The 23,294-nt window shown below is 39.5% G+C and overlaps 1 protein-coding gene across 8 annotated transcripts in view; it reads right to left on the reverse strand.

Annotated features, from left to right (window-relative positions):
* The window catches only part of MORC1 (MORC family CW-type zinc finger 1), a 170,433-nt gene that overhangs the window by 93,530 nt on the left and 53,609 nt on the right, over positions 1 to 23,294 (reverse strand). For all 8 annotated transcript variants that reach the window (XM_055568119.1, XM_055568117.1, XM_055568118.1 and 5 more), the window contains 5 exons: positions 17,098 to 17,177; positions 14,426 to 14,499; positions 11,731 to 11,795; positions 7,994 to 8,137; positions 5,624 to 5,778 (listed from right to left, as the gene is read on the reverse strand). In XM_055568119.1, coding sequence (XP_055424094.1) covers positions 5,624 to 5,778; positions 7,994 to 8,137; positions 11,731 to 11,795; positions 14,426 to 14,499; positions 17,098 to 17,177 — 518 coding nt within the window. The remainder of the gene's footprint in view (positions 1 to 5,623; positions 5,779 to 7,993; positions 8,138 to 11,730; positions 11,796 to 14,425; positions 14,500 to 17,097; positions 17,178 to 23,294) is intronic.

Consider the following 23,294-nt stretch of genomic DNA (forward strand, 5'->3'; position numbering starts at 1 on the left):
TCTTTTAATTTCCTGGCTGCAATTACCATCTGCAGTGATTTCGGAGTCCCCAGAAATAAAGTCAGCCACTGTTTCCACTGTTTCCCCATCTATTTGCCATGAAGTGATGGGACTGGATGCCATGATCTTAGTTTTCTGAATGTTGAGCTTTAAGCCAACTTTTTCACTCTCCTCTTTCACTTTCATCAAGAGGCTCTTTAGTTCTTCTTCACTTTCTGCCATAAGGGTGGTGTCATCTGCATATCTGAGGTTATTGATATTTCTCCCGGCAATCTTGATTCCAGCTTGTGTTTTGTCCAGCCCAGCGTTTCTCATGATGTACTCTGCATATAAGTTAAATAAGCAGGGCGACAATATAAGTTAAATAAGCATGGTGTTAGCCCTGCTAAACTGTAAATTCCCAGAGAGGGTGGACCACGTCTGATTTATCGGTCCTGTAATATTCTGCGCCTGGCACCGATGAATGAATGAATAAAAGAACACATGAGAAATAGATTTGACATTAATATAAAAATGTATTTTCTAATACAGTTGTGCAAAGATTCATAGCTGCCTCAAGAAGCAGCAATTTTTTTTTTCATGAGAAAAATTTTACCCTGTTTAGGCATAAAATGGCTTCCACTTGCCTGGGACTTCCCAAATGGCTCAGTGGTAAAGACCCTGCCTGCCAATGCAGGAGATGTGGGTCTGATCCCTGGATCAGGAAGATCCTGTAGAGGAGGAAATGGCAACCCACTTCAGTATTCTTGCCTGGGAAATCCCATGGACAGAGGAGCCTGGTGGGTGATAGATAGTTCATGGGGTTTCAAAGAGGTGGACATGACTGACATGACTGAACAGACACACACACAGTGCCTGGGGCAGGGGTGGGTGAGGTAAAGGGGATTCATGCATGGTGGGGGTGGGTGACTGGATTAAACAACTTTTAACCTTATTGCCAACCCGGGCCCTATGATTTGAGTTCTGCTGGTAAAGGTTGTGTTTATTGCATCATAAATTTCATTTTAGCTGATCAGCTATAATCTGATCTGTTTTGAAAAATTTTAGTGATACATTTCTATGTAATTACTTCTGTTCAAATTCAAATTTCATTTGCTATTTCTCCCTATCTTTTCCTTCTCCTTCTCTCTCCATTCCAAAAAGCTGATGATTAATATTTCCATTTTACTGTAAAGATGCATAAAGTTTCAGAAAACACAGTAGCAGACAGTGATGTGAGGACAGAGTCAGAGACAAGAAGAATACTTCTGAGAGTCTTAGCATCAACTGTGCCAAAAGTAAATGCAGATCTGACAAATGACACAAAATCATTACCTCGCCATTTCTTTTTCTGCTGATTGGATTTTTAAATACAAGGGCCCAATTTTCCATAGAAACAGATCAGATTTACAGCAAATACAAAAATTGCATCTTTTATTTATAAGGTTAAAAATCTACCCAAATACTTTTCATTAAAATCATGTGTCTGTAATATTGACTTTCAGAGGGTTAGTCAAGCATTACATAACTTTGTTTCTTCCTGTGGGAATTAATAAGCAGAGACCTGAAGGTCAATCTCCTCAACACAGTTCCTGAGACTACCAATTCTGACCTTGATTACTTGATTCAGTTTGATACTGAAGTAGTTGTGAGATATGTGAGGAAATACACGTGCTCACTCTCCTTTCTCCACTCTCTGCTTTCTTTCTAGAGGAACATCTTTTGTGAGAGCAACCTCTAGCCCCAACTCCATTCATGGACAATTATGGAACTAGGACATCAACACGTTTTTAACCATTAGTGATTAACATACAAATATAACTTCCTGATGTTCAAGCTGGTTTTAGAAAAGGCAGAGGAACCAGAGATCAAATTGCCAACATCCGCTGGATCATAGAAAAAGCAAGAGAGTTCCAGAAAAACATCTATTTCTGCTTTATTGACTATGCCAAAGCTTTTGACTGTGTGGATCCCAATCAACTGTGGAAAATTCTTCAAGAGATGGGAATACCAGACCACCTGATCTGCCTTTTGAGAAATCTGTATGCAGGTCAGGAAGCAACAGTTAGAACTGGACATGGAACAACAGATTGGTTCCAAATAGGAAAAGGAGTTCGTCAAGGCTGTATATTGTCACCCTGTTTATTTAACTTATATGCAGAGTACATCATGAGAAACACTGGACTGGAAGAAACACAAACTGGAATCAAGATTGCCGGGAGAAATATCAATAACCTCAGATATGCAGATGACACCACCCTTATGGCAGAAAGTGAAGAGGAACTCAAAAGCCTCTTGATGAAAGTGAAAGCGGAGAGTGAAAAAGTTGGCTTAAAGCTCAACATTCAGAAAACAAAGATCATGGCATCCGGTCCCACCACTTCATGGGAAAGAGATGGGGAAACAGTGGAAACAGTGTCAGACCTTATTTTTCTGGGCTCCAAAATCACTGCAGATGGTGACTGCAGCCATGAAATTAAAAGACGCTTACTCCTTGAAAGGAAAGTTATGATCAACCTAGATAGCATGTTCAAAAGCAGAGACATTACTTTGCCAACAAAGGTTCATCTAGTCAAGGCTATGGTTTTTCCTGTGGTCATGTATGGATGTGAGAGTTGGACTGTGAAGAAGGCTGAGCGCTGAAGAATTGATGCTTTTGAACTGTGATGTTGGAGAAGACTGTTGAGTCCTATGGACTGCAAGGAGATCCAACCAGTCCATTCTGAAGGAGATCAGCCCTGGGATTTCTTTGGAAGGAATGATGCTAAAACTGAAACTCCAGTACTTTGGCCACCTAATGCGAAGAGTTGACTCATTGGAAAAGACTCTGATGCTGGGAGGGATTGGGGGCAGGAGGAGAAGGGGACTCCAGAGGATGAGATGGCTGGATGGCATCACTGACTCGATGGACCTGAGTTTGAGTGAACTCTGGGAGTTGGTGATGGATAGGGAGGCCTGGCGTGCTGCGATTCATGGGGTCGCAAAGAGTCGGACACGACTGATCAACTGATCTGATCTAATAACTTACTTATTTTTAATCATACTATATCTTCTGTTGAGAAGACTTTGAAAAAGTTAGGTAGATAAAATAGGGATAGGAAGTTACACAGAGGGGAGAAACCTGGCAAGTCACACTCTGTGGAGTTTACAGTACCATGTTGGGAGGGCACCCACACTCCAAAGGAACTTACAGAGACAACCCCTACAATCAGGACTGCATAAGACCGTCTTGAGTAAATCTGGGCTGGATTGAAATCATTCCTATAATCTTTAAACTGAATGCCTAATTCCTTCTGAGGACTTAGTTCTTTATTCTAAGGATAAGCTGAAGCTTCAATACTTTGGCCACCTGATGTGAAAAGCCGACTCACTGAAAAAGACCCTAATGATGGGAAAGATTGAGGGCAGGAGGAGAGGGGGGTGACAGAGGATGAGATGGCTGGATGGCATCATAGACTTAATGGACATGAGTTTGAGCAAACCTTGGAAGTTAGTGAAGGACAGGGAACCCTGGTGTGCCACAGTTCACAGGGTTGTAGAGTCAAACACAATTTAGCGATTGAACAAAGATAAGCAAGGATAAACAAGATAAAGAAGGGATTATGGAGAAAATATGAGGATGGAGGAAGTTACATAATTTTCAAATGCTTAACGTTTTCTTTCTGAACCATGTTATGCTAGCATTTAAAGATCAGTGAGTAGATCATTGATTTACACAACCTCACTCCGTATCTCCCAATGTTTTATACAGCTTCAAGCACACCCTGCCAAATAATGTAGTCTTTCCTACATTCAATATAATTTCAAATATGTCTCTGAGAACAAAACATACATGTGAAAAAGTATGCCTTTGCTAAGCATGAGTAACATGCACGTACTTTTCAGAGAAGTGTTTCTTAAACTTTATTGTGTGTTCACATCCCCTGAAGACTTTGCTAACATGCAGATTTTAATCCAATAGGTCTTGGGTGGGGCCTCAGATTCTGCATGTACACCAAGCCCTCAGGTGATGCTGATGCGGCTAGTCCACAGACCACACTCTGAGGAGGCTTTAGACTATGACAGGAAAATCCAGCACTGGCAGGAAATTAACACCCTCAAGGTCATTCCCACCTTTATATTTGTTTCCCCTGAGTTCTTTCACTCTTTCCTGTTTCACCGGTATGAGACAATTTCAGGACCGAGCAGAGTGGGCACACACACACAAAAATTCTAAAATTACAACTTCAAGTGAAACAATAATAAGATTTTAAGTTGTCTCAAGGGTAGGACATAATTTTTGATATGCATGAATTATACATACTTCATGCAATTCACTGAACAAATACACAGTAGCCTATGTATTTCCATAAATGAAGCAATATGTCTGCAAAATTTAAAGGAAGCTTAATTAATGTACAGCACACCACTTCATGTGGCTTCCCTCATAGCTCAGTCGGTAAAGAATCTGTCTCCACCTGGATTTGATTCCTGGGTCAGGAAGATCCCCTGGAGAAGGAAATGGCAACCCACTCCAGAATTCTTGCCTGGAGAATTCCAAGGACAGTGGAGCCCGGCAGGCTACAGTCCATGGACCTCCAAGAGTCAGACACGACTTAGCAACTGAATCGCTCATCATCATCACACCACTTAATTGTCAGGCGTCTCTAGAGAGTGAGGTGATCTGAATAAATCAAATTTTCTAGAAAAGTTCTGCTGCTGCTGCTGAGTCACTTCAGTCGTGTCCGACTCTGTGCGACCCCATAGACGGCAGCCCACCAAGATGCCCTGGCCCTGGGATTCTCCAGGCAAGAACACTGGAGTGGGTTGCCATTTCCTTCTCCAGTGCATGAAAGTGAAAAGTCAAAGTGAAGTCACTCAGTCGTGTCCGACCCTCAGAGACCCCATGGACTGCAGCCTTCCAGGCTCCTCCATCCATGGGATTTTCCAGGCAAGAGCACTGGAGTGGGGTGGCATTGACTTCTCCTTTTTACATTTCTAAGTGTATATAGTTATTTTTCTTCTAAATCTTTCTGTAATTAACATATTCAAGACTTGTCAGATATACAAAACAAGGTTTACCATATCTACAATTATTCAGGGTCAACAATGATTACTCTATAGAAAGATTGAGGGGAAGAGAAGGAGGATGAGATGGTTGGATGGCATTACCGACTCAATGGATATGAGTTTGAACCAACTCCAGGAGACAGTGAAGGACAGGGAAGCCTGGCGTGCTGTATTTCATGGAGATGCAAAGAGCTGGACACAACTTAGCTACTGAACAACAACAATAGGAGCTTCTTAGGTCTGTGTGGGACTCTGCATTCCTATACAGTAGAGTCCTAGAGTGTCCTTTGGGTGATTCTCAGCTTATTTCCAGCAAACTTCTGCCCGCTCCCTACATGATCAGCTGCCATTGCATACTGCTCTCTGATCACCCTCCTCTTATAATTTTTATTCTAGGGAAAGATTTAACATTTAATATTCTAGGGAAGATTCTAACTTCTTTCCTATTTCCCCTTTGTTTGTTTTATTAATTCAGGTGCTCTCTTTCAGGCTTTTGGGTTACTGTCTATCTGAATCAGTACAATCATTCCAGCATACAGACATCATCAATTTAATCCCCATTAAGCATCTCTTATCATGGCTACTGAATACTCACTGATCCTGGTGTCCTTACAGTACTGGACCAAGTATTGTCCCATAACTTTTAGAAGATGATTATACTCATGGACATTGAGAAATTCCTGCTTATTATGGGATAGTTCCATTATCTCCAAGGGTATATTAACAATTCCAACTACACCTTCACCAAGTCTGGAAGAATAAATACATATATAAATTATGTGAAATTAAGCTGAGAAAACAGAAAAGGTTAGTATTTATCTTTCAAAATCAATTAAAAAAATAAATTCAGTCATTTGGTCCAAAGCATGTCAAAGTTAACAAGTTATAACTGTACTTTTTAATGTAAGTCTATGGTCATTCCAGTTGTGTTTGGTCCCATAATATAAAATTTCTTAATATGTCATTACTGAATTAATATGACTCCTTTTCTAAACCTATAACCTGACATGGGGAGTCAGGGTGAGTAGGAAAATGAGGCCTTGAAGCAGTAAACACCCCTAACAATCCCTTGCAGAGATAAACTGACACAGTCCTCTTAACAATACAGGCCAGACGGTCGCTTTTTATCATCCTTGTTTCACCTGTCAGGTTGGATTTCTCCTCATCATTGCAGAGGTCCACGGGTGCTCAGTGAAATCTATTAAGGGAATATACAGGCTGTACTATCTGAGAAAGGAATATCCTGATGGATAAACTTGATTTTTTTTCACATTTCAGCAGCTCTTGATGTATGTGGCTGGGCTCTTCTGCTTAGTGCTGTAACCTGTTTGGGGAAAAGGCGTCCAGAAATCGGGCTTTTCAGGGGCTCCCAGGGCCTCTGCCTACGACTGGTGCATAAGCCATGCCTTCCCAATTTGGGGCTTTCCATCATGTTTTCCATCATTTTCCCTTTCCACCCTGCCCTTCCTTCAACTCTTCATTCTATAAGCCTAAATTTGGGCATCATTTCTTCCAGGAGACCTAACTTAACTTTCCCAGGTTTGGTTTACTGCCCCTCCTAAGAGGCTCTTTTTGCACCTGGTCCTTGCCTATAACAGATATTTGTTTGTTCATTTATCAATTCATTCATGCTCAGCACCTGGTCCCATGCCAGAAACCAGGAATACGTTATGAATAAGGAAGATAAGGTACCTGTTTATGAGGTTTCTCTATTAAAGGCTGAAAGCCATTACGGGTGACAAGATAATTTCAGATGGTGTAAGCAGTGTAAGCAAAACACAGCAGGTGCCATAATATGTTAAGAGAGATAAGGTGGAAGGAGTGATGTCAGAGGCTAATTTTACTTAGATAGTCCAAGAGACCTTCCTGTGGAGCAGATTTCAGAGCTGATGCCTGAGTGACATGCTAGGACCATCAGTAAGAAGATCTGAGGACAGAAGGTTCAATGCAGAGGAAATAGCAAATGTCAAGGCCCAAAGGTAGAAACGCGTTGAGGACGTTTGAGAAACAGGATGCCTGCCGGTGTGCAGGGAATGCTGTCAGAGGGTGGTGTCGGAGCAGGTGTCCCCGAGCCAGGCAGAAGCCAGATCACTGGCAGAATATGGAAACCAGTGCTACTGTACATGCACTGGGATTTTAAGCAGGAGAGTAAACTAATTTACATTTTAAAAGATCATTCTGTTTCCACACAATATAAAAAATATGTATTTATACACTTGTCCTTCTCACTGGACTATAAGTTCCTTAGCAAAAGGTAGTAGGTCTTCACCATTTTGTCTGCAGAGTTTGGTACAGTGCCTGGCACAGGGTACTATAATACCAGTGCTTGCTGAATAAACAAATGAATGAATCATGACCTCCTTGAGAGTGAGGGGACAAGATGAAGAAATGTTCCCCTGAGCTATCCTATTGCTCATGGTTATCCTGTCTGATTCTGTAATTTTCTACAGTCTCTCTTCAGGGCTCTACGTAATTCACGAGAGCAGCTTGTGGAGCTTCAGACCGACCGCTGGGAAAGCACCAGAATGTATTCCTCTGGAATCCAGGCAGGCTGGCGAGTGCTAAGAATATATGCTCATGCAGGTAACTGGCAAGAACTCCTTCATGCTGGGGCTACACAAAATGTTGAAAGGGTTGTGTTACAAGACTATGGATTTTTCTTTTCTAAAATTTCTTTACTCTGCTTGCATTATTTTTTAATTGGAGAAATATCAGCAACTTCACCCAAGTAGATGGCACAGAAATGGTAAAATTTCCAAAAGTGTGCTTTTTCCTTAGAGCAGGCATGCAATCCTACTGATATTATAAATTAGGCAGATGAATGCCTGCACGTTAATGGGAAGGGTGGATGGGGAACACGACACCTGCTCCCATTATGATTAATTACTCATCTAACTCCACAGACAGGATCCTACCACATCTTCCCTCATCCTGCCTGTGCCTCTGAAAACAAAAACATACTTACAAGGACTTCAGTTTCAACTGTGGGCCGACTTTCTCGTGCATTTTGATCAAGCGGTTACTACTATAAATGAACATCCCAGCTTGGCTTCGGTTTTCTATGTTCACACCAAAGAACAGGGTGAGTGTCCTTGCTTTTTTTAATTCTCTAGCATTACATTTAGAAAGTTAAAAAAAAGATCATTAAGTAAAAATATACATTTTACAAACTAATAATAATTAAATAACTCAGAAAGTAAACATAAAGGAACTATATATATATATAAAATATCCAGGTATTTTGCAAAACCTAGTTGGCGCACTCAGTATCTCTCTATAGCCAAGCATTTTGCATAAACACGATCAGCAATAACCATACCAGTCAAACATAAGCATTCCTTTATTCACAAATGAGTTTGCCAATTTAAATTTATACGAACTAGAAAGTGCAGCAGAATCATGAAACATTAACTGGCCTAAATGTACATTGCAGCATTTTTGAAAAATAATCATCTGACCATGTGAAAATGTAGGTATTTCTAACACTGAATGCGATTTCTAACTTTCAGCATGTTCTCAAACCTCTAAATATTCTACACAGATTCAGTTCAGTCGCTCAGTCGCGTCTGACTCTTTGCGACCCCATGAACCACAGCACGCCAGGCCTCCCTGCCCATTACCAACTCCCGGAGTTCACCCAAACCCATGTCCATTGAGTCGGTGATGCCATTTAACCATCTCATCCTCTGTTGTTCTCTTCTCCTCCTGCCTTCAATCTTTCCCAACATCAGGGTCTTTTCAAATGAGTCAGCTCTTCACATCAGGTGGCCAAAGTATTGGAGTTTCAGCTTCAACATCAGTCCTTCCAATGAACACCCAGGACTGATCTCCTTTAGGATGGACTGGTTGGATCTCCTTGCAGTCCGTGGGGCTCTCAAGAGTCTTCTCCAACACCATAGTTCAAAAGCATCAATTCTTCGGTGCTCAGCTTTCTTTATAGTCCAACTCTCACAGCCATACATGACTACTGGAAAAACTATAGCCTTGACTAGAGGGACCTCTGTTGACAAAGTAATGTCTCTGCTTTATAATATGCTGTCTAGGTTGGTCATAACTTTCCTTCCAAGGAGTAAGCGTCTTTTAATTTCATGGCTGCAATCACCATCTGCAGTGATTTTGGAGCCCAGAAATAAAGTCAGCCACTGTTTCCACTGTTTCCTCATCTATTTGCCATGAAGTGATGGGACCATGCCATGATCTTAGTTTTCTGAATGTTGAGCTTTAAGCCAACTTTTTCACTCTCCTCTTTCACTGTTTTCAAGAGGCTCTTTAGTTCTCCTTCACTTTCTGCCGTAAGGGTGGTGTCATCTGCATATCTGAGATTATTGATATTTCTCCTGGCAATCTTGATTCCAGCTTGTGCTTCATCCAGCCCAGCATTTCTCATGATGTACTCTGCATATTAGTTAAATAAGCAGGGTGAAATATACAGCCTTGACGTACTCCTTTTCCTATTTGGAACCAGTGTGTTGTTCCATGCCCACTTCTAACTGTTGCTTCCTGACCTACACAGATGGGAATGTGCCAAAAGATATTCTTCAGTTTTCTTTTTCCATATTCAAAGTAAATCAGAGTTAATGAAACATGTTTACAAGGACAACAGCTTCTGTTTTTCTGACTCTATCTGCTGTACTATGTTTTATGTGACATTAGCATTAAAAGTATAAAAGCAGAAATTAAGAGACAGCAGAATACACAAGAAACCATCATAAGAGCAGGAGGCTGAAAAGCACTTGCATGTAAGAACCAGAAAGAGGGGCATGACTTCAAGTACAAGCTCATCTTTGTAATAACCATATGACTATGGATGAGCCACTTCAACTTTTCATCTCGTCTGAAAAATGGGAATTGTATCCGTCTAGCCACTTGGGATGCCATGAGGATTAAAAGAGAAGATATTCAGCATGAATCTGGAAGACTTTAGGTGCGTGGCAAATGTCATTCTCCTTTTCCACCAAGAATGGTATCAAACGTAGTTCTTTCCCTCCACTCATCCTGTAGCTCCTCTCATTCCACAGAAACAGCTTCTTTCTTTCCAAATTCATGATCGTGGGCTATTAAAAGTAATATAATATACTTGCTGGACTGATTAAATATATCTATCATTAAAGGACAATAATAAAGCTTCAGCAGTCCTTCTATGTGGATGTAATGACAGAGATTAGACATTATGACATTAGATTTTTTGAGGGAGTTACTGACATGAATATATTATGTATTTTTAAATGCACCAACATGTAGGGTTAAATATATATGAATCAAACTTTTTCTCAAAAATGTCTACTCTATAATTAGATCCCTCCTGTTTAACTAAAAAGAATACGGATTTTGTAAAGAACCCCAAACAGAGTATTAGAGGGTATGATGTAATCACTCTGTGATATGGCATACTGATTGTCTTCAAATATTAAAAAAAGCATTTTGCTATAAAAACAAGTCCACCCCAACTAGCATTATTATAAAATATAGGTTGCTCACCTTTTTTTTTTTTAATTTTATTTTATTTTTAAACTTTACATAACTGTATTAGATTTGCCAAATATCAAAATGAATCCGCCACAGGTATACATGTGTTCCCCATCCTGAACCCTCTTCCCTCCTCCCTCCCCATTCCATCCCTCTGGGTCGTCCCAGTGCACCAGCCCCAAGCATCCAGTATCGTGCATCGAACCTGGACTGGCAATTCGTTTCATACATGATATTTTACATGTTTCAATGCCATTCTCCCAAATCTTCCCACCCTCTCCCTCTCCCACAGAGTCCATAAGACTGTTCTATACACCTTTTATGTCTATCATTGTGATAACAAAAAAGTCATCAACCAGCTCTTTCTTTCTGAAGACTTTAAAGTGGCCTTTGCTTTTCAGTAAAGAATCCTAAGGCAGTTATTTATTGTTTATTTTGATACATGCATACTTAACAGTTCAAATTTAAGTTGTGAGGAAAGTTATGGTTATATAGTGGGCTTCCCTGGTGGCTCAGACAGTGAAGAATCTGCCTGCAATGCAGGAGACCCAGGTTCAATCCCTGGGTTAGGAAGGTCCCCTGGAGAAGGGAATGTCAACCCACTCCAGTGATTCCTAGAGAATCCCATGGACAGAGGAGCCTGGTGGGCTACAGTCCACGGGGTTACAAAGAGTTGGACTTGACTGAGCGACTCACACACACATGGTCATATAGCACATCACAATTCACATATACCAAAACACGCTGAAAACCAGTAACATGTCCCTAAAAATTTATTTGTAAAAGTTACCACAGTTTTCAAAGTCTGGCTTAACTTGGACAACAGCTATTATTTTCAGTTTAATTTGTTTGACACCCGAGCTGGACAGCAAGTCAACCTTACCAATGTAAACAATGGTTTTGTAATACAGGCTTGCTATTTTGATTTTAATTGTATATAAGTGATACTTTTACCTGAAATATCATCCATCTTAAATTGAAAGCAGTACTGGAAGATGGAAGAAACTGGGACTAACCATTCAGAGTTCAAATAGCAGAGGACATAGAGAAAGTGAAGCTGCCAGGTGACCCCTTGAGCAGTTCACTTCTTCATCATAAAATGATGAACAGCATAAAATGTCACAGGCTAAGGAAGAGAAACTGTCATAATAATCACCAAATCTGTCTACAGTGAAATCAGGGTTTGTTTTAATATAGTGCAGAGGGTTCCAACAAACAGAAAATCTCCTGTCTTACCTCTGCTTCTCTTGAAGAATCTTCTGCTTTGCTTTAACATCTTCCAGAGCTTTCTGTAATACATCCTAGAAAAGTACATTTGGTTAGGAGAGAACATAATGCCATTAAATTAATGAGAGCTGAGTTGATATTTACTATCCTATTATCCAGAGGTTTCACAAGGGTAACAGAGATAGGTCACACTGCCTAATGCAATTCTACCACAGTAAATACTCAATAAATACTTGATAGATATGAAGTTCCAACAGCTAAGAAGACAAACCAAATCCAAGCCCACAGTTCTCTTTTTGCGCATATTCCAATGTCTTCTCTGTCTTTAGAGAAAGAGTCACTGCTCCCTTTAAAGTCACAGTGGCTTTCACACAAACAATGTGAAAACCTGGGGAAAGTCATTCAGTGTACCTGGCCTTTGTCTGTGAGAATGGACAGTGCTTCATCATGTGATCTATCACTAAGGCTTTTTTCAGGAAAAAACAGAAATTGTGACTACAAAATTTTATCAAAGGCCAAAAGAAAATGTCTCCTCTATATCAAGTTCCATACAGTCCTCACTAATACTCCCCAAACTTTCCCCTTATAGAATATCCCATCCCTGGATTTTCTCCCTTTCAGAGTGCCTCCATACCAGTGCCTGCCTGTCTTTCTTTTCTTCTAACTTGATATATCAGCTCATTCCTAACTCTAGTATCTTCCCTCCAGTCAGACAGAAAAGAAATAATGCATGATCACTATTTCACAAATAAGAACAAACTTTTAACGTGCTCCATCCACCTGATATGAAAGATGGGCATCTCATTTGATGGGTAGACCACGGAGTGAACCTATTTTCATTGACTTGTAAAAGAAAATGGTAAATGCTTGGTAAGTATTGCACTTCAAATTCAACCACTCAACTGCCTAGAGGAATTTAAGAGGTCAAAAGCTGAGGTCATTCTGCTTAGCTCTCTTCTCTGAGTTAAAGAAGTCAGTGCATATCAGAGCAACAAAGCAAGTTGCTCAAAGACGTTCCCACCTTTCCTGTCAATAGACTTAGAGCACAGAGCAGAGAGGCAGTGAGAGGTAATGGGCTCAGGCAAGAAGAAGGGAGGTCCTGACCCATTAGAAAGCGTCTGTTTCTCTTGTCATGCAAATACATGAAGCTAAGGAAATTGATTTTATTTTAAGAAACAAAATAAAGCTCAAATTTTTCTTTAAAAAATCTGTAACAATAAGATAGGTCTACATGTACCTTAAAAAAAGTGAAAAGAAATAAGTAAAAGAGTTTTGGGAAAACCATGTAGCACTTTGGGGAATTATCATGTGCTACTCTCTGACTTCATCCCATATTCATGACGGTTAGATATGAGAGCTCTTCCTCACACACAGCCTTGGTCCTTGAAAGTTTAAGAGCAAATTACAGAAAGAATTCCTACACTGAGACTGCAGAAGAGGAAGAAGGAAGGGTAGAGTAAAGCATTTTTTTCTCCAAACACCCCCTTACCCCATGCAAGCAAAGAAATATGCCAAATGATAAATATGCACCACAGTAGAAAGTCTGGTACCGTATTTTTGGTAAAAGTTAGCAAACTTACATGTCCTGCAGCAACATTCTTTTTCTCTTAGTTGCTATGTATTGTAATTAATAATAATAGTTCTTTACAACCTATCTTACTCATGGGCATATTGCAAGGATTACAGAATGTTTATGAACTGTGTGGAATAACTCATAACAAAAGAGCTTTGCAAGCTGGAAGCACTGTTATTAATATTCATAATTATAGTATATAACTCCGGGCAATAGAAAGAAGCATTGCTTATTAGTGTTCTCTTTGCTCTCCCCATTCATTTAGGTCCATAGGGAGCTATAATTTGAAGAGATATTTTCAGGGAGACTTGATAGGCTAGTTTTTTCTTTTAGCTTTTCATTATTTTCTCCCCTTCTTTATACTTTTCCCTTCATTTTAAAGAAATGAGTTGTGATGCCCTTCCCCACTGTTCCCAATTCACCCCACGTTTAGTTCATCTTTGCTCTCAATCTCAGCCTGTCCCCGACTTGCTGAGTTTCCTCCCCTTTCTCTGCTCTCATCTATTTCAGGTCAGTTCAGTTCAGTCGCTTAGTCATGTCCGACTCTTCGCGACCCCATGAATCGCAGCACGCCAGGCCTCCCTGTCCATCACCAACTCCCAGAGTTCACCCAGACTCACGTCCATCGAGTCAGTGATGTCATCCAGCCATCTCATCCTCTGTCGTCCCCTTCTCCTCCTGCCCCCAATCCCTCCCAGCATCAGAGTCTTTTCCAATGAGTCAACTCTTCGCATGAGGTGGCCAAAGTACTGGAGTTTCAGCTTTAGCATCATTCCTTCCAAAGAAATCCCAGGGCTGATTTCCCTCAGAATGGACTGGTTGGATCTCCTTGCAGTCCAAGGGACTCTCAAGAGTCTTCTCCAACACCACAGTTCAAAAGCATCAATTCTTTGGTGTTCAGCTTTCTTCACAGTCCAACTCTCACATCCATCCATGACCACAGGAAAAACCATAGCCTTGACTAGACAAACCTTTGTTAGCAAAGTAATGTCTCATCTGTTTACCTTGTGTTAAAATGAACTTTATCTCCTCAGCTTGTTTAAAGGTTTAGGAAGTAAGTGATAAGAGACAACTATGTACAGGAAAAAGCAAATGACCCTGTTCGCCCTTTAAGAAGACTATATGTCATACCTTGGCAGAGGAAGACAAAGAAGTTCTGTCAGAGTAGTTTACTTGGATTTGTGCTTCTTTCAAGATGAGTTCAGCTAGAAACAGAAGCAAGATAATTCAATAAAATAAAATTCTTTCAAACATCTTTAAATGAATATTACATATACATAATATATACATGACCAGTAAGAATGGCTTACAGATAATAATTTCAGAAAATTCTATATTCCTTCTACAGTTTTCACACATTCCAAGGTTAGGTAGCTATATAGTGTTTCCTCTAAGGCATGACAACTTACAGAGCACACACTTGTTGTCATTTAGTTACCAACTCATGTCGGACTCTTTGCAACCCCACGGACTGGAGCCCACCAGGCTCTCTGTGTCCATGAGATTTCCTGAATACTAGAGTGGGTTGCCATTTCCTCCTCCTGACCTAGAAATCAAACCTACGGCTCCTGCCACCATCTCCTGCATTGCAGGTGGGCTGCCTATGTCTGAGCCACCTATACATAGACATACAAATTCAAAAGTCATGACTGAATGTTTGGTTGACTGAAACTCTCTAAAATCCATGAAATATGGATTCAGAGCTACTCCTCACTCCTGGATCACTGGGGAAGGATTACTTTGTCCTTTTGTGGGAGGACTGATTGTGTATAGCATTCTGTCTTAAAGTGGAAGTAACATCAGTCTCTAAAATCATCTAACTCTACAACGGAACAATGGGGGTTTCTTTTTTTTTTTTTATTTGGCTGTGCTGGGTGGTTGTGGCACATGGGATCTTTAGCTACGACATGTGAACTCAGTTGTGGCATGTGGGACCTAGTTTCCTGACCGGGGATCGAACCCAAGTCCCCTGCAGTGGCAACACGGAGTCTTAACCACTGGACCATCAGGGAAGTCCCTGGGGTTTTCTGATGCACATCAATCTAGTTTCAAGTGTGTCCTTAGAATTTAATTATTTTTGTAATAATAAATACATCATATTTAGACAAAACCAAAGATGGAAAATGTGTTATAAAGTTCCTGAGAGGGAGGAATTACATTTGACTAATTGTGGTTATTCCTGCAATGGTGAGAGCAGCGTTCAGTTCAGTTCAGTTGCTCAGTTGTGTCTAACTATTTGCCACCCCATGGACTGCAGCATGCTAGGCCTCCCCGTCCATCACCAATTCCTGGAATTTACTCAAACTCATCTCCATTGAGTCCATGATGCCATCCAATCATCTCATCCTCTGTCATCCCCTTCTCCTCCCACCTTCAATCTTTCCCAGCATCAAGGTCTTTCCCAATGAATCAGTTCTTCACATCAGGTGGCCAAAGTACTAGAGTTTCAGCTTCAGCATCGGTCCCTCCAGTGAATATTCAGGACTGATTTCCTTTAGGATGGACTGGTTAGATCTCTTTGCAGTCCAATAGACTCTCAAGAGTCTTCTCCAACACCACAGTTCAAAAGCATCAATTTTTCGGGGCTCAGCTTTCTTTATAGTCCAACTCTCACATTCATACATGACTAACAGAAAAACCATAGCTTTGACCAGACAGATCTTTGTTGGCAAAGTCAAGTCTCTGCTTTTTAATATTCTGTCTAGGTTGGTCATAACTTTTTTTCCAAGGAGCAAGTGTCTTTTAATTTCATGGCTGCAGTCACTACCTGCAGTGATTTTGGAGCCCCCCAAAATAAAGTCAGCCACTGTTTTTCCAGTGGTCATGTATGGATGTGAGAGATGGACTATAAAAAAGCTGAGCACCGAAGAATTGATGCTTTTGAACTGTGGTGTCGGAGAAGATTCTTGAGAGTCTCTGGGACTGCAAGGAGATCCAACCAGTGCATTCTGAAGGAGATCAGTCCTGGGTGTTCACTGGAAGGATTGATGTTGAAGCTGAAACTCCAATACTTTGGCCACCTGATGCCAAGAGCTGACTCATTTGAAAAGACCCTGATGCTGGGAAAGATTGAGGGCAGGAGGAGAAGGGGACGACAGAGGATGAGATGGTTGGATGGCATCACCGCCTTGACGGACATGGGTTTGGGTGGACTCCTGGAGCTGGTGACGGACAGGGAGGCCTGGGGTGCTGCGGTTCATGGGGTCAAAAAGAGTTGGACACGACAGAGTGACTGAACTGAACTGTTTCCACTGTTTCCCCATCTATTTGCCATGAAGTGATGGGACCAGATGCCATGATCTTCATTTTCTGAATGTTGAGTTTTAAGCCAAATTTTTCACTCTCCTCTTTCACTTTCATCAAGGGGCTCTTTAGCTCTTCTTAGCTTTCTGTCATAAGGGTGCTATCATCTGCATATCTGAGGTTTTTGATCTTTCTCCCGGAAATCTTGATTCCAGCTTTGTGCTTCATCTAGCCCAGTGTTTCTCATGATGTACTCTGCCTATAAGTTAAATAAGCAGGGTGACAATATACAACCTTAACGTACTCCTTTCCAGATTTGGAACCAGTCTGTTGTTCCATGTCCAGTTCTAACTTGCTTCCTGACCTGCATACAGATTTCTCAGGAGGCTGGTCAGGTGGTCTGGCTTTCCCATCTCTTTAAGAATTTTCTAGTTTTTTGTGATCCACACAGTACAGCCTATGTCTCAGAATAATTGCTCAATGAATGTTTGCTGATTAAACGGACAATAATGATGTAGGCCATATAACAATAATGATACAGGCTACAAGCAATTACATACCTCTCTTTACTGCTTCTTCTGCCTTTTTAACTTCACTTTTAAATGCTCCTTTAAAAGAAGATGTGACATACAGATACTTTCTGAAACAAAATAGGAAAGAACATAATCAAGTCCGATTATCATTTTAAAGTTCACAATGCAAAAATATACCCTAAGAAGACTATATACTCCAGAGACACATTATTATTCAGAAAAATTCATCAAGTAAGTTGCATTCAGCTGTTAAATCAGCAAAGTTTATAACTAAGAAAAATTCCTTGCTTTGTAATATTGAGCCATTTTGTTTCTGTAGGGAAACTTCAGGAGAGAGACAGGAAAATCTCTGCCCACACAAATATTCACTTAAACATGTAAAATGTGATAATTTCTTAAAAAGAAAATTTTCTATTGAACTGCTTCATTATCAAAGTTTCTGGTTAATATATCCATCCTTCTTACCCAGAGCATCATTGATACCGGGTAAACTGTTTCTCCCTCTCCGTAAATAATTATCTCTAACTGAAATGCTCAAAAACACACATTAATGTATCATTTTAAACTACTAAAACATTTTTCTAATTTATTGCTCAAGAAGCCTGTTTTCAAGGTTCAGGGTTTTACTGAAAGCAAAGATACTGCAGAACAATCACAGAGAAAGAAATGTATATATATTTTTTCCTCACTCAAAGTGAGCAAAATAGAGATGAGAAAGGCTCTGCAGAATCAGAGTTTCTCTGAAAGCAGTTGAAACTATGTTTTTCTATAATAGAGGATTCCTGGAATAAGGATTTTAAATGCTGGTTTAAATCATCATAGAGAGAAAAACTCCAGATCAATATTTGGTCTGAGAATACTCAAAGCTCTGTATACTTCATTCTATAACTTTTGCCTCTCATATCCATGTAGACTTGGAAGCTTACAATTCTCTGATAAGGCAAGTTTTAGATAGGCAGTGAGAGGTAGATGGAGAATTCTAGAACATCTTTTGAAGCCAAAACATTTTAGACATGTAAAAAGAGAAATTTGTTCGTGCAGAGGAGAGAGTCTAAATTTATTAATGTATATACGCCCAATGAGTCTATGCCAGGGATAGGCAAAATATTGCTCATGGGCCAAATTAAGTCAGCAGCTTGTTTCTATTATAGCCTAAGATCTAAGAATTTTTTTCCCCATTTTAAAGGATTTTAAAAAAAAGGAAAAAATTAGGTATCTGGATATGTCCAGATACCTACTCTCAGGCCTTTTATAGAAAAAGTTGACCAGTCCCTAGAATCTAGGCTAATATCAATGGTTTTTGAATCCGAGCTTGATCTAGAATTGCTTTTCTATGCTCTGGTTTTTAAACAGTGTCAGCAGTAGTGCAAATTCTTCACAATACAAACAGGTCACACATAATTTACATGGCTGTTAGCTGGAGTCTGTTTTAAAACTCTTCCATTATCTCAACAGAAGCTGTACAGATATACTCTGGACAGAACACCATCATGATTAATCAAGATTTGGAGCCCCTTCTATCTGGGTTAAAAGCCTTTGTTTGTCCCTTACTAGGAGTACAAATTACAAAAGACTGAGCAAATGACTTCATTTTCTGTGATTCCATTTCCTTATCTGTAAATTGAGATAAAAACAGTGATGTCTGTCTCACAAGACTGCTAAGACAATTAAAGATATCAGCATAGCTAAAGAACTTAGAATAATGCTGCTTCATAGTCAATTGACTTAATAGAATATGTTTTACCTAATAAATACCTTATAAGTTGTGTCTATTAGATATATGCTATAGAGGAAATATTAGTATGTATTTTAGAGATAATATGGAGAAGGAAATGGCAACCCACTCCAGTATTCTTGCCTGGAGAATCCCATGGACGGAGGAGCCTGGTGGGCTACAGTCCACGGGGTCGCAAAGAGTCGGACACGACTGAGCGACTTCACTCACTTAGAGATAATATACATTGGGAATATGAAATAAAATGAGTAGTTGAATCAGTTCTTTATCTTTTAAAAATCTGAAAAACTTGTGGAAGTGTGCCTAATTACCTACAAAAAGGCTTAATGCTAAAAAAATCAATAAAAACAAAAAACCTCACTAAATGACATCCTAAATTCATCTACTGCAATGGTTTAATGAATAATTCAAGTTATAATAACTATGTATCTTTACCTCTGACTTCAATGTTCATTTTTCAAGAAGATTTACACAGTCAGTACAAGAAAGGAACACTCATAAAAATCTAAGATAAAGCAATTCTCAATTTGTTCCCTTGATTTTCTTTTACAATAAACGTGGTTCATTTAAATCATAACCAAGGTATATTTCAAATCAGTCTCTGTTACATTTAGAGAACAACAAAACCTAAGTTTTAAAGTAAGAAATCATTGACCACTATACACTGGAATTATCATTTGCTTTTTAAAACAAAATCACGTATTAATCACATAATTATTTTTATTTGAATCACTTAAATTGAATCTTTATTTAAAAAGTCAAAATGAAATTAAGGAGAAACTGAACAATGAGGTACTCCTTCAAAGATGATGTGAATTACACTACTCAAGCATTTTTAGAGACTACATGTTTACAGACAAGAAAACATAGGTGGCATAAAAGGTGCCAACTGTGCATTAGTGCTTAATTTTAAACAACAAAAACAAAAAAATGCTCTCTCTTCATGGCGTGGGTCATTGAGATAACCTGGTCTCAGATAATGTGTACATCTCAGATGACGGTTTGAATTTTATTATTCCATGGACAGAGGAGCCTGGTAGGCTGCAATGCACGGGGTCACAAAGAGTCAGACACGACTGAGTGACCAACACACACACACCTCACAACAGTTAAAGAAAGCTACGAAATATATGTGATTTTGTAAATCTGGTGTAGTAAATCTGCTTGTTTTCATAAAAGAATGAATCTTTGTGCAAATCCCCATCCATAATCAGAAGCCCCCATCAGCCTCACACATTATTTTTTCCTACTCGTGGTCTCTTGAAGATAAAAATGCTTCTGAAAATCAGAGTAATACTGGAGGAAAAAGAAGAGAATCCATCTACTTCTACTCCTCAGCCTTGCAACATTCCCTGCAAGGGAATGGTGTCCCTTCTAGAACTGGGCTTCTAGTTTCTCAGTGGTTAGATTGGTTTCAACACCATCTCCCAAACTCTGAATATACTTGACCTCTGCCCTCACTGGATGTTGTGGTCTCTGTTTTCACTTTGTTTCTGCCTTCTCTCTTTGCCTAATTCTGCCTCATTTTAGGTCTCCACTCTTCCTCACACATTTCACCTTCTACATCCCTACTTTATTCCATCAATGAAATTGCATTCAAATGTTTTGCTTATGTCCACTTTTTATATAAATCAATTTATTGAATATTTTCTTTCTAATAGAGCTTAAAAACATAAGGTGAATGAAAAGTATTGAGGGAAAATGAAAACAAACACAATAAAAAATAAATAATAAAAGTTTTGTTCCTTAGAATGGCAAAAATAAAATAAGAAAATACTATTAATAACACATATAGATTTGGAACCACACAAAAGCTCACTTACACAACTGTTGGTGTAAAAATAAATTGGTCTCTACTTCTTGGAGGATAAATTAACAGGGCCCCTCAAAATTAACAGTGTATCTATCTTCTGACTCATAATTTACTTCTGTAATCCATTCTACAGAAATAATCATATTTGAGCATAAATATGCATATCTCAAATAATGCCCAAGCATATCCAGTTTAGCACCGTAACAAGGAAAACGGTATTTTACTGTCTGGTGGCTTATATGGTAAAGAACCTGCGTGCAGTGCATGAGATCCAGGTTCGATCCACAGGTCGGAAAGATTCCCTGAAGAGGAGAATGGCAACCCACTCCAGTATTCTTGCCTAGAGAATCCCAGGCACGGAGGAGCCTGACAGGCTACAGTCCATGGGGTCACAAAGAGTCAGACACAAGTGAGCAACTAACAAACACACACAATGAAAACCATAAAACCTAACTACACATCAATAAATAGTTAAACCACAGAGTACTATACCATGCATCTAACAGTGCCAAAGAAAGATTTCCAAGAGAACTTTTGTAAATTAAAAAAAAAAAGTTACTTATAATTTTATGTTTAAAAATTGTGTGTGTGGTTTATGTGTATGTAAATATGCAGAAGACGATCTGGGAGGGTATTTATTAAACTCCAGGCAGAGATTCTCCTTTGGGGAGATTACAGATTGCTAGAGCACAGAGTGAATGACAAGTGGTAAAGGGAGCTTTTAGTTATTTGATCTTCTCCAGTATCGAACTCTGTACTGTTTGAGCGGTTTTTTTTGTAATTTAAATTTTTTGCTGTGGCGGGTCTTTGTTGCTATGCACGGGCTTTCTCTAGGTGCGGCAAGTGGCGTGTAGGCTCAGAAGTGTGACACATGGGCCTAGTTGCCTTGCGGCCTGTGTGATCTCCCCTGATTAGGAATCGAACACGTGTCCCCTGCATTGACAGGAGAATTCTTACCCCAGGGAAGCCCCTGTTTGAGTTTTAATTAATAAATTTTACTATTTTAGGAGCAAAATGGAACCACATCCCCTAGAGAGAAATAAACCCCTAAAGAGAAATCAAAATATAAAAAAATATTGAGTAATTTTTAAGACTTTATGTGGCAAAACTATAGACTGTAGCATAATACAGCACTTTGAGTGACTGTTTTAATCAGAATCACCCGCAAAAATTTAAATTTTCATTGGTTTTTAATGCTCATACTTACATAATTGGTCCAAAACATGTTGGCTAATATAAAACAAAGTATTTTTTAAATTTTAAGTTGAAAAAACAGACAACAAGAAAATTAAAGTTCTAAACTTCTAATTATGCAGAAAAAATCAGCCCACAGTTATGAATCACAATATTATAGTACTCACAACCATAGTTATTTTCTTTTTAAGTACAAGTTTGCCTGATTAGTCACACTATAAAATAGTTATAGTCCTACATTATTTATCAAAACATCTAATGAGGCATGATCAAGAATTTTCTGGCTCATATGATGTGGACAGCAAGACCTGGGTGTCAGATAGACTTTTCAAACTTAGTATGTCCAGTACAAGTGGAAAGAATCCCCATCACCATTCTCCCTGACCCCCACACACGCACCTCCCATATCATTAGAAGGCTTTCTTGGCTCCTTGTCTTCATGTCACATCCAATCTGTCAGGAGGTCTGTGGACTCTTATCTTTACAATCTAAAGATAATCTAAACACGTGTAATCTAAACATGTTTCATTACTGCTACCATTACCACCTCAGCTCAAGCCACTGTAATTTCTCAGCTAGAATACAGTAATGGTATTCTACTAATTTCCCTTCCTCCCTTCTTGCCCCTTAAAATCAATTTTCCACTAAGCGGCCACAGTAATCCTCTAAAATAATAAATTAAGTAATGTCACTCTTCTCAAAAGACTTTACATTCTCAATACAAATTCCTCTTATTACCATTTTGGTCAAGCCCTACAGAACCTGTCACCATCTTCCTCACCTCTTTTCAATCACCATGCTCTAGCTCTACTATCCTTTCCCCTCTGCCTCTACGAGCTGTTCTTCTCTTCCTGGAAACATCATCCCATAAAATTCTTATACGATTCATAGTGGAATCCAACCTCCAAGATGTCCTCTAATGGTTATTACTTCCTGGTGTTCATGCCTCTATGTAGTCCCCTCCCACATTGAATCTGTGTGACCAAAATATGGAAGAAGTGATGGTAGATGACTCTCGAGCCTAGCATTGAAATGACTGCAGTTTCTACTCTGTTCTCTTGAATTGCACACTCCAGTGAAAACCAATCCCTGTACAAATACTCAGGCAGTCCTGTGTAGTGGTCAAGGTAAAGAGGAACCAAAGTGCCAGCCAGCCGTGGGAGTCAGCCCGTTTGGAAGTGTGTTTTCTACTTTGCATCAAGCTCCAAAGCAACCCTGCCCAAAATCTCTTGTCAACTTCATGGGAGATCCCAAAACAAAGCTGCCCCACAAAACCACTATCAAATTACTGACCCACAGACATTGAGCAATAACAGATGGCTACTTTATTATTAAGTCACTCAATCTGCAGGTGATTTGCTTATATAGGGTTAGATACATTCACTTTCTCAGTTTGTTCAGCTGTCTGCTCAAAAGTTCTTTATTTTAAAAAGTAAGTTCCCTAATTTTCTGTCTAAAGTAGTCATCCAAAACCCCTCATTC

This window comes from Bubalus kerabau, chromosome 2, assembly GCF_029407905.1.
Source record: "Bubalus kerabau isolate K-KA32 ecotype Philippines breed swamp buffalo chromosome 2, PCC_UOA_SB_1v2, whole genome shotgun sequence".
NCBI lineage: Eukaryota > Metazoa > Chordata > Mammalia > Artiodactyla > Bovidae > Bubalus > Bubalus kerabau.